Genomic DNA, 12,391 nt, shown 5'->3' with positions numbered 1-12,391 from the left:
TGAGTGTGCGTTCGGAGCAGCTGCTGCAGGTGAGGCGCGGCGACCGGGTTTTGGGGTCACCATGTGTCATCCTCGGGGGACAGGGAGCGTCTGGGCCGAGCTCAAGATCATTCCTTTTCTGCCCCCTCTTCCAAATTCATCGCGGCCCCGAAGCCAAGGATCGCTCCGGACAGCAAAGGGTTAACGTCCCTTTCGGAACCCAGGGGCTTGTGCCATTTGGGAGCAGCTTCGGGAGTGGCGGGGGTGGTAGGAAACTCTTTCAGAGTAAGAGAGGGCATTGTGAATACTCCGGGTTGGGAGACACCAAGGTCCTAACCAGGCAGCAAGACTGTCGATAAGCTGCTTGGCGTCTCTAAGCCTCAGTCTCCCTATCTGTAAAATGAGTTTTCTCTCCGCTCTGAGCTTCTGCAGCTAGGGAGGGTCCCCTGGCTGAGCACAGGGAGAGGGCAGGGGGATAAGAGTGGGACAGATCCTGCCAGCAGTGAGAACTGAAGAGTACAGGGAAAATCTTGTACTGCTATAGGTACCTTCTGTCGATCAGGCTGACCTTGTGACCTCATCTAATTTGCATAGCCACCCAGTGAGGTTGGGGTTATTATCAGAGGCTGTCTTCTAGAGGTAGAAAAGTAAAACTGACTTGATATTTGGAGTCTGGGGCTGAGCCAGTCTTGGAACCTGGGTCTTCCAGCTGGGACTCTGTCCTTGTGAATACAGTGGTGGGCAGAATCGAAGAACATGCAGGATAATTCTTAAGGGGAGGCTAGGAGATCAGAGAGGGAAGAGGGGTGGCCACGGAGAGGGGCCTGGGAGCCCAGAGATGCAGAAGCTCGCTTTTGACCCCTCGCTTCTGTTATTAGGCAAAGCATCCCGCCTCCCTGGCCCTGTTTTCTCCATCTGTAATACTGCTGCTGCTGCTAAGTCGCTTCAGTCGTGTCCGACTCTGTGCGACCCCAGAGACAGCAGCCCACTGGGCTCCCCCATTGCTGGGATTCTCCAGGCAAGAACACTGGAGTGGGTTGCCATGTCCTTCTCTAATGCATGAAAGTGAAAAGTGAAAGTGAAAAGTGAAAGTGAAGTCGCTCAGTCGTGTCCGACTCATAGTGACCCCATGGACTGCAGCCCACCAGGCTCCGCTGTCCATGGGATTTTCCAGGCAAGAGTACTGGAGTGGGGTGCCATTGCCCTTTCCAATCTGTAATACTAGGTAGTTGGATTCAGTCTTTAAGTTTGGGAGGCCACAGGCCGAATATTGCCTGCCAGAATATTGTGTAATCTTCTGGGGTGAGTCACCTAACCATCTCTGAGTCTCACTTGGCATATCTGGTGCATGGATGCAATGGTATTCCCTTCCTCATTCAGACCGTGAGCGTGTAGACTCAGATGTACATGCCATTGGTGTGGGATAAATGATGCTTGTGATCACGGTGATGGTTCTCAGCAGGGCCCATGGCGGACACCCAGTACATTCTCCCCAATGACATCGGCGTGTCAAGCCTGGATTGCCGCGAGGCCTTCCGCCTGCTCTCGTCCACAGAGCGTCTCTATGCCCACTACCTGTCACGGGCCGCCTGGTATGGAGGCCTGGCAGTGCTGCTGCAGACCTCCCCTGAGGCCCCCTACATCTATGCCCTGCTCAGCCGCCTCTTCCGTGCCCAGGATCCCGACCAGCTGCGCCGGCACGCCCTGGCAGAAGGCCTTACTGAAGAGGAATATCAGGTTAGTTCTCTCAGGCCAACCTGCATTCTGGGTGTGAGGGGCCAGGAAGCAGGGGTCCAGTGGACTCTCTGTCTCTGGATTAGATCAAAGGTTTTAAACACAGGGACATCCCCTCCTGGAGTCTCAGTCTTCTCATCTACAAAATATGCCTGAGGGTCGTCTGTACCTCTTAGGGTTGTGGCCCCCTGATGAGATAACTGATGGCTGTTATGATGATCACAAGAGCTGTGGAGTGGAGGAAACAGCTGTGGAGGTTCGGAGACGGTAGAGGAATGAGTTCAGTGTAGGAATCTGGAGGTCTGAGTTCTGGACCAGATCTTCCTCTACCATGTTGCATGTCCCTGGGCAGAATGTTCTGCCTGTCCTCTTGTTTTTATCTGGTCTGTGGGTCTATCGGCCAAGGAATACATGAATGCATTCTTAATGCTTTACAGCATTGCAGAAAGGCACAAAATAGAACACAAAGATCATTTTTTCTCAATGCCTAGCCCAGAGGTAACCACCAAAGATGGTGGGGTGTATAGCCTTTTCAGTCCTCTGTCTATACTGGATACCTGTACAAGTAGAGATGCACATGTGTTAGTTGTTTCTTTTCTCTTTCACGTATGAGATCACATTCTATAGATTCTTATGTGTTCTGCTTTTTTTCACTGAACACTATATCTTGGAGAACTTCCATGGGGTACATAGAAATCCACCTCATTTTCTTTTATTGACTGTGAAGCATTCCTTAGCTTTGTACGCTGTTATCAGTTTAATCCTTTGTATATTGATGGACATTTAGGTTGTTTGTGATTCTTACGAACAAGACAAATAAGCATCCTTAAGCATGTGTGTGACTAGGATCTATTTTTAGAAGCAGAATTGCTGGGTCAAAGGCTCTGTACATTGACAGTTGACTAGTGTTGTTAAATCATTTTCTGAAAAAGCTTCTCCAAGAATGTATGAGGATATAGTTTTTCTATATGTAAAATAAAGGGATTAGATTGCTTATCTTTGTGCTGAGGCCCAGGCTGTTTCTTCTACTTTTTGTTTGAACTTTGAGTAATCACATCCCATCTCTAGGCCTTGATTTCCTCATTAAAAGAGAGAATAGCTGGGAAAGTTAATGGAAAAGTGCTACCCAAGTATTCACTATTTGCAGTGGGATTGTTTTGTTTGGAAGTAGCAGAAACCCACCTCAAATTGGCTTAAATGAGAGGAAAAAAAAAATCATGACTCCCAGTTTCTGGTCTGGCATGTTGTGAGCTTAGATGTTGCCCATCTCTTCTAACAAGTAAAAAGCTGAAGAAATTGAAAAACCAACAACTCTTCTTAGATCCTTAAGAGAAGTGAGGTTCCAGAGCAAACTGCAGCTCCCAAAATTGGAGAAACAGACAGGCAGGTACAGAGAGTCACAACTTACCAGAGCAAAAACTCATGAACAGAAACCTCCATGGAACCAGTGCTGAGGTAGGAAAATTGGAACTGTAATTGATGAATTGCTAAAGGCTCAGTGTGGACAATTCTGACAGTTGAAAACTCCAGGGGGAACTGGACATAAGGGGGCCCCCACACTTTGGGGGGGTTTTACCTTCAGGAGCTTCACCTGGTTCTCACAGTGAATTTCAGAGAAAAAAATCCCTCTTGCTTCTGGCAGGGGGAGGTGAGAAGGAGCCATTTAAAAAATATGCTAGAGCATTCTGTTCTTCTTAACATGATCTGCCCTCAGGAGAAACTATTTAACCAGAAGCAAACCTGTTAGGGTTTTATTGGAGCCTAACTGATCTGGAAGAAGGGAAACACACAACTCTAGACAGCTCTGACCATCCATCCGGTCCTATCTAAAAGGAGTGGGAATATGGGGCTGAGAAGAGCATGTCAAGTTCAAAGTCCAGCAGCAAAGGCTCACTAAAATCATGGGATTCTAGAACACTCCCCCTGCCACCATTCCTTACCGTCCCACTACTAAAGGCCTATTTATGACGGTTCCTTTTACCCAGCACATCATGTCTGGCTATCAAGAAAAAAATTACAAAACATTCTTATAGGCAGAAAACACAGCTTGAAGAGACAGAGCAAGTATCAGAACCAGACTCAGATACGGCAGGGATGTTGGACTCATCAGACCAGGAGTTAAAACAACTCTGACTAATATTCTAAGGGCTCTAATGGATAAAGTAGACAGCATGTAAGAACAGATGGGCAGTTTGGGATTAACATATATACAGTACTGTATATAAAGTAAGTAAACAACAAGGACATACTATACAGCACAGGAAACGATACTCAGCATCTTATAATAACCATAATGGAAAAGAGTCTGAGAAAGAGTCTGAAAAAATGCTAGAGGTCAAAAAATACTACCAGAAAGGAAGGGCACTTTTGATGGGCTTATTAGTAGACTTGACACAGCAGAGGAAAGAATCTCTGAGCTTAAGGGTATCTCAATAGAAGCCTCCAAAATTGAAAACCAAAGTGAAAAAAGACTGAAGAAAACAGAATAGGATATCCAAGAACCATGGGACAACTGTAAGGAATATAACATGTATATAGTGATAAAACCAGAAGAAGAAGAAAAAAAAAAAACCAGAAGAAATACCTAAAATAGTATTGACTGAGAATTTCCGCAAAGTAATGTCAGATACCAAGCCACAGATCCAGGAAGTTCAGAGAACACTGAATAGGATACTAAATGCAAAACAAAAAAGAAACAGACAAAACCTCCATATAGACATATCATGTTTAAACTACAGAAAATCAAAGAGAAAGAAAATCAAAGAGAAAGAAAGAAACTAGATGGAAAAAAAAATCTACAGAGGAACAAAGATAAGGATTACATCTAATCTTTCAGAAATCTGGCAAGCAAGAAGAGTAGACTGAAATATTTATAGTGTCGAGATAAAAAGCCACCAATCTAGAATTGTATGCCCTGTGAAATTACCCTTTAAAGTGTAGTGGAAATAAAGACTTTCTCAGACAAACAAAAATTGAGGGAATGTGTTGTCAATAGACCTGCTTTGCAGGAAATGTTAAAAGAAGTTCTCTAGGGAGAAGGGAAATGATATAGGTCAGAAACTCAGGTGTACATTAAAACAGAAAGGAAAAGCCGTGGTGAAGGAATAAGTGAAGGTAAAATAAAAACTTTTATTTTTCTTATTCTTAACTGATCTAAGAGATATATTTGTCCAAAATAATAATAGCAGCAATATATCCAACTATGTATGCTTATGTATAAGTGAAATGAATGACAGCAGTGATATGAGGGCGGGAAGGCAAGAATTAGGATTATTTTGTTATTATAAAGTACTCAAACTGCCCATGAAATGGACTGGGATTAGTTATAAATGTATATTGCAAACTCAGCCACTAAAATGTCTATTGCAAAGTCAACCACTAAAACAAGTGAAAAAAGAAGTGCAACTGATATGCTAAGAAAGGAGAGAAAATGAAATTGTATACAAGGCTAAGTTACAACCACCAAGGTAGAAGAAGAATGGACCACAGGTGCCAGCATGGTTGGGTTCTGGTGACACTCCTCTTTTGGACTGCAGATTGCCGCCTTCTCACTGTGTTTTCACGTGGTGGATCATAAGAGCTAGCTATCTGAGCTAGCTATCTGGGGTCTACTTTGTAAGCGCATTAATCTCAATGAGGAGGGCTATGCCATCATTCATGATCTAATCTCCTCCCAAAGTCTCCCTCTCTTAATAGCCATCACCTTGGAGGTTAGGTTTCAACATACTGATTTTGGAGGGGCACAAATATTCAGATCATAGCAATCAATAAATCTCTAGCTACTGCTGCTGCTAAGTCGCTTCAGTCATGTCCGACTCTGTGCGACCCCATAGACGGCAGCCCACCAGGCTCCCCTGTCCCTGGGATTCTCCAGGCAAGAACACTGGAGTGGGTTGCTATTTCCTTCTCCAGTGCATGAAAATGAAAAGTGAAAGTGAAGTCACTCAGTCATGTCCAACTCCTAGTGATCCCATGGACTGCAGCCTACCAGGCTCCTTCGTCCATGGATTTGCCAGGCAAGGGTACTGGAGTGGGTTGCCATTGCCTTCTCCGAAACCTCTAGCTAGACTAAGATAAAAGGTGAGAGGTCACAAACTACTGATATCAGGAATGAAAGAAGGAAAAAAGAAAAAGAAATTAAAGAAGGGCTATCACTACAAATTCATGGGCAGTGAATATTCATGGGCAATATCCTTCAGATGGTAATCAAAGAATCACCATTTGAAAAAAGTTCATATGCACAAATTTGATAACCTATATGAAATGGACCAATTCCTTGAAAGACAATCTGCTAAAATTCACACAAGAAGAAATAGATAATCTGCAAAGCTTGTATCAAAGAAATAGAATCAATAATTAATAAACAACCTTCCAAAACAGAAAACATCAAGCCAAGATAAATTCACTACTATACATTTAAGGGTGACATTATACCAATTCTCTACAATCTTTCAGAAGAGAAAAGCAGAAGGAATACTTTCTAACTCATCTGTGAGGCCAGTGTTACCTTAACACCAAAATCAGACAAAGATTACAATGAAAGAAAAGAAGACTACAGACTGATATGCCTCAAGACCATAGATGCAAAAGTCCTCAACAAAATAGTAAATTGAATCCAACAATGTATAAAAAGAATTATGCACCGTGACCAAGTGGAATTTATCCCAGCTATACCAATCTGGTTCAACATTCAAAAATCAATAAATGTAAATCATCACATCAATAGACTAAAGGAGAAAAATCACACAATCATATCAATAGATGCAGAAGAAGAAGCATTTGGCATTTGACAAATTCTAACACCCATTCATGATTTAAAAAAAACAAAACTGTAACTAGAAAACTTAGAGTTAATATCATATTTAATGGTGAAAAACTTTCCCACTAACATCAGGAATGAAGCAAGGATCTCCCCTCTCACCACTACTTTTCAATGTTGTACTGGAAATTCTACCTAATGCAATAAGACAAGAAAAAGAAATTATAGGTATACATATTGTAAAGGAAGACATAATACTGTCTTTGTTCACAGATGACATGATTGTTTAAGTGGAAAATCTGAAAGAATCAACAAAAACTCCTAGAACACATAAGTGATTATAGCAAGGTTGCAGGATGCAAAGTTAATACATGAAACTCAATTGCTTTCCTGTATTCCAGCAATGAAAACGTAGGATTTGAAATTAAGACACAATTCCATTTACAATAGCACCCAAAAAAGTTGAAATAATCATAAATCTAACAATATGTACGGCTACGGCTAAGTCACTTTAGTCGTGTCCGACTCTGTGCAACCCCACAGATGGCAGCCCACCAGGCTGCTCTGTCCCTGGGATTCTCCAGGCAAAAACACTGGAGTGGGTTGCCATGTCCTCTCCAATGCATGAAAGTGAAAAGTGAAAGTAACAATATGTAGAAGACGTATATGCAGAAAACTATAAAGCTCTGATGAAAAATATCAAAGAAGAACTAAATAAATGGGGAGATACTCCATGTTCATGGATAGAAAGACTCAATATTATCAAGATATCACTTCTTCCCAACTGTATCTATAAATTCAATGCAATCCCAGTCGAAATCCCAGCAAGTTGTTTTGTGGATACCGACAAACTTATTCTAAAGTTAATACGGAGAGGCAAGAGACTCAGAATAGGCAATACAATAATGAAGGAGAAGAACAAAGTTGAAGGACTGATGCTACTCTAGTTCAAGACTTACTATTAAGCTACAGTAATCAGGACAGTCTTCGGTTGGCAAAAAATAGACAGTAGACCAGTGCAATAGAATAGAGAGTCTAGAAAAAGACCCCCACAAATATAGTAAACAAATCTTTGACAAAGAACAAAGGTAATATAATGAAACAAATATAGTCTTTCCAATAGATGGTGCTAGAACAACTAGACATTCACATGGTAAAAAAAAAAAAAAATCTAGGCACAGATCTTATATCCTTCACAAAAATTAACTCAAAATGAATCACAGTCTTAAATACAAAACTAAAACTCCCAGAAAATAACATAGGAGAAAATTTAGATGACCTTGGGTATGCAGTTGACTTTTTAGTTATAACACCAAGCATGATCCATGATAGAAATAATTGATAAGCTGAACTTATTAAAATTTAATTTTTCTTTTTCTTGGCCATGTTATGTGGCATGTGGGATCTTAGTTCCTCAACCAGGGATCGAACCCACGCCCTCTGCATTGGAAGCACAGAGTTTAAACCACTGGACCTCCAAAGATGTCCCTAAAATTAAAGTTTTCTGCTCTGTGTAAGACATTGTCAAGAGAATGAAAAGATAAGTCATGAATGGGAGAAAATGTTTGCAAAAGATATATCTGATTAAGATGCCCTTCGGTAGCTGAATCAATAAACTAACCATGGTATATCAGACAATGGAACATTAGTGCTGAAAAGAAGTGAGCGATTAAGCCATGAAAAGACACGGAGAAAGTTAAATGGATATTGCTGGGTGAAAGAAACCATCACAAAAAGGGTGCATACTGTATGATTCCAGCTATGTGGAAAAGGCAAAACTACGCAGCTAGTAAGAAGATGGGTAGTTGCCAGGTGCTGGGAGGGGATATAGAGCACAGAGGATTTTTCAGACACTGAAACTGCCCTGTATACTTCAGAGTACTGTATCATGTGTAATGGCAGATATGTGTCTTTATACATCTATCCAAACCCATAGAATATACAATGTCAAGAGTGGTCCCTAATGTAAACTATGATCTTTGGGTGATGAGGTGCCAGGGTACATTCCTCAGCTGTAAGAAATGTACCAGACTCGTGAAGAATATTAACGAGGTGGAGGCTCTGCCTGGCGGTGGGGTGGCGGGGTCGGGCGGGGAGCGCTTTGGGGTAATCTCTACTTTCCACTCAGTTTTGCTGTGAACCTGAAACTACTCTATAGAATAAAGTCTATTTTTAAAAAAGAGAATTATGGGCTCACATAATTGAAAAGTCCAGGGCTAGAGAGGCTTCAGTCATGGCTGGATTCAGAGACTCAGGGATACCATTGCGATGCAGTCTTCATCGCTCAGTTTTGCCTTCTTTTGTCACCTTAGTAGGGGAGCTCTAGGAGCTTTGGACTTGATGATTCCTGGTATGAAACAGTAGCTCTTCACCGCTGGGAAACTTCCTGGTCAGGCTCTGGCTGGCCAGCTTGGGCCTGTGCCTACCCCTGGAGTTGGGGAAGGGAGATTTTGGCCCATCCCAAAAGGAAGCTGAGGCCATATTACCAGAGGAAGGGAGAGTAGATTTGGAGCCTGCAAAAGCCATAGAGTCGTCAGCCAAGGCCCCTCCATCCCTAACATTTTGATGCCTCCAGCGCCAGCTGCCTATCAGATGGGGGCTAAGGACAGGCTTCCTACAAGAGGTGGTGTCTGCGCTGGGCCTTCAAAGTCAGATGAGATGCAGGTGGCTGAGAGGGTGCTGATACGAATGGAACAAGGTGGATGAGGGCTTGGATGTATCCATATTTGGAAGCTGTTGAGAAGACCCGTTTGGCTGGACCGTGGGTGTCTGAAGGTTGGGCCGTGAAAGCAGCCCAGCCTGGTGCCTCCCGGGATGTGGGTCCTGCCCCCTAGATCTCCCCACCTCACCCATACAGCTTCCTCTGGGGTGTTAACATCCCAGGAGGGACCCTCCATGGGGTGGGGAGGCTGCGTTTCCTCTGACGCTCCCATCCCCCAGGCGTTCCTGGTCTACGCCGCGGGCGTCTACTCCAACATGGGCAACTACAAGTCCTTTGGCGACACCAAGTTTGTTCCCAACCTGCCCAAGGTGAGCTGAGGAGGGCTGGGGAAGCTGGGCAGTTTGGGGCTGGTGGGGTGGAGTGGGGAAAGCAGCAGATGGAGCCCCCGCGGGAGTCAGGCTTTGACCTTTGACCAGCATGCCGCACAGCCTTGGGTCAGCCACTCTCCCGGGTGCTGCAGCGACCTCCCGACCATGCTGACCTGAGGGACAAATGAAGGGAGGCTTTTAAGGGTTCTGAGCACCGTTTGGTGCTGCAGAGTTGGGGCTGTTGATCACCCCTGGAGACAGTGGAGGAGAGTGGACGCAGGGAGTCCTTCTCTGGACCATAGGGCTCAGGCCCTTCTGGGGCAGACCCAGGTCTTACACCAGGGCTCTCAGTCCCTACTCTGCACAAGACTGGCCTGACAATCTTATTGACATACAGCCTCTGACCCAGCCAGCTTGAGCAGGCAGGTATGAGATTCTGCTTTTCTCCGGCAAGGTCAATGCTGCCAGTCTGTTGACCACCCTCTGAACCAGAAGGTCTTAGACTATGGGAGAAGAGCTTGGGGATGGCTGGGGGGCTCCAGGAGGCAGGTTGGGTGGTGCGGCCTTGGCCAGGCCAAGGACCTCCCTTCCCCTGCAGGAGAAGCTGGAACGTGTGATCCTGGGGAGTGAGGCCGCTCAGCAGCACCCGGAAGAAGTTAGGGGCCTCTGGCAGACCTGCGGGGAGCTCATGTTCTCGCTGGAATCGAGGCTTCGACACCTCGGGCTGGGGAAAGAGGTGAGGCCCCAGCCGTGCTAGGGGGTGGAGGGGATCATTGAGGGCCACCTGGCCTGGAGGAAGGGGCAACCGATGGGAAGACAGCGGGCTGTCCATAACGCCTGAGGCCAAGCTGCTGTCCACGGTGAGGCTCAGCGTCGTCCTCAGTAAGTGGGTTAGACGGAATGGTTTCTGAACGCCCTCCCAGTTCTGACATCCCGGGATGCTGTGTGCCAGGAGGAGGGAAGGAGAGACGAGCTGAGAGCTGGGGGGAGCTGGAGGCGGGGGGCTGGAAAGGAGGGGATTCAAGCTTCCCACATCTGGAGGCTGCTTAGGAGTCACGTGGGGTGAGGGACACAGCGAACTTTAGGGGTGGATCTGTGAGAGGCTGGCACAGAGCTGTAGGAAGGCTGGGGATGGCCCTGTGTGTTGTTTGTGTTCCAATTTTCTTCCCCTGGAAAGAGATGGAGAGGGACCTCGGAGGCTGCTAAGAGGAGGTGCAGGAAGTCTGAGGCTGGAGAGGGTGGCCAGGAAGGAATTTACCAGCTGCCCCTGCAGCTCCAACCTCAGCAACAACTCCTATTAACACTCTGCCCTTTCCCCAACAGGGCATCACCACCTATTTCTCTGGGAACTGTACCATGGAAGATGCCAAACTAGCCCAAGACTTTCTGGACTCACAGGTTTGGGGGATGGGCAAGTCGGGGTAGTGGCTTGTTGGGGTCCCCTTGGCACTGGCGGCCACTCCCGGGTCTCAGCTTGAGCCCAGAGGCACAGGCATCGGGGGTCCTTGAGGTGGAGAAGACTAGGGAATCCTTATCTAAGGGTCAGCATGAGTGCCCTGATGGAGCCGCCCCCACTCCACCCCAGACTGAAGGGCCTTGTGACAGCCTCAGGGAAGGAGGACACAGAATATCAGAGCTGCTTCAACTGGGCTCTGGTGTCCATGTGTCAGTTTCACCTCCCAGCTCAGCCACTCAGTGACATCCCTCATCTGTGGCTTGAGGTCTGCCTCCTATAGCCCAAGTTAGTTGAGGTCATGAAGTGTCTGGCAGGTGTGATCGTATGTGCATATGTACGTGCGTGCTCAGACAGGTCCAGCTCTTTATGACCTCGTGGACTGTGGCCCGCCAGGCTCCTCTGTCCATGGAATTTTCCAGGCGAGGATACTGGAGTGGGTTGCCATTTCCTACTCCAGGGGATCTTCCCAACCTAGAGGTCAAACCTGCATCTCCTGTGTCTCTGGCACTGGCAGGTAGATTCTTTACCACCAAGCCACCTGGGAAGCCCACTGTCTGGCGCAGCACTTAGTAAAAGTGCTGTGTACTGAGTACTCAGTGTACTGAGCCGAGCAGGAGTCTGCCCTGGCCCGCCCACCCTGCTCCCTTCCCTCCCAGAAGACTCCGGGTGGTCCCCCCGAGGCCCGGCCCGCTTTGCCTCTGTGTCTTCTCCCGCAGGTGTGCCCACTGTCCCTCCCTTCCACCTCACTGCCCACTCTGGATTTACTCTCCCCTAAACCCTGCCCTGTCTTTTCCAGAACCTCAGTGCCTACAACACACGGCTCTTCAAGGAGGTTGGCCAGGACGGGAAGCCGAGCTACGAGGTGCGGTTGGCTTCTGTGCTGGGCACAGGTGAGCTCACACCCCCCTTCTTCTCCCTCTTTAGTGTTCCTGGACCAGCGTGGATGGGGCAGGAACCCAGGACAGGGGTTAGCTGCCTGCAGTAGCCACAGGGAGTCACAACAGTCGTACTAGCTATGGCGGATGGTGATGGAGGCTTACTGGGTGCCGAGCCCTGTGCCGTGCTCAGCATATGGTGTTTCTAGGAGGTGAGCACCCCTAGCCCTGGAGCTGGTGGTGATGTAAAGCTAGGGGAGACCCGAGGGCAGAGGAAGGGCCTTGTTTCACTGGTGAACATCACTGCGGCAAGCCTCTAATGGGAGCCGAGTGTTGGCTGTGGTCCCCATCCTCCAGGCAGTGGTGCAGAAGATAACAATTCATGTAAACAATGGAAATAGAGGCTGGACCATATGTCTCATGATGGCCTAGAGGAGAAATCCAAACTGCACATCAATGAAGCCTTCATGGAAAAGCTGTCCTGGAGGTTGGGGAGAATATAGAAAGGTGGTGGTGGTGAACTTACTGAAAGGTTGTTGCTGAGCCATGAAAGATGCC

The 12,391-nt window shown here is 46.6% G+C and overlaps 1 protein-coding gene across 2 annotated transcripts in view; it reads left to right on the top strand.

Annotated features, from left to right (window-relative positions):
• Positions 1 to 12,391, top strand: part of DPP3 (dipeptidyl peptidase 3) — a 31,804-nt gene continuing 19,413 nt past the window's right edge. The window contains exons 1-6 of one of the 2 annotated variants that reach the window (XM_068976619.1): positions 1 to 29; positions 1,442 to 1,716; positions 9,413 to 9,502; positions 10,101 to 10,238; positions 10,826 to 10,900; positions 11,755 to 11,848. In XM_068976619.1, the coding sequence (XP_068832720.1) occupies positions 1,447 to 1,716; positions 9,413 to 9,502; positions 10,101 to 10,238; positions 10,826 to 10,900; positions 11,755 to 11,848 (667 nt within the window). In that variant the 5' untranslated portion in view covers positions 1 to 29; positions 1,442 to 1,446. Of the gene's footprint in view, positions 30 to 157; positions 180 to 1,441; positions 1,717 to 9,412; positions 9,503 to 10,100; positions 10,239 to 10,825; positions 10,901 to 11,754; positions 11,849 to 12,391 lie in introns of those variants that run through there. The other variant, XM_068976620.1, reaches the window with a different exon arrangement.

The sequence above is a fragment of the Capricornis sumatraensis genome, chromosome 8, assembly GCF_032405125.1.
Source record: "Capricornis sumatraensis isolate serow.1 chromosome 8, serow.2, whole genome shotgun sequence".
Lineage (NCBI taxonomy): Eukaryota > Metazoa > Chordata > Mammalia > Artiodactyla > Bovidae > Capricornis > Capricornis sumatraensis.
This window is presented reverse-complemented; position numbering and strand designations above follow the sequence as displayed.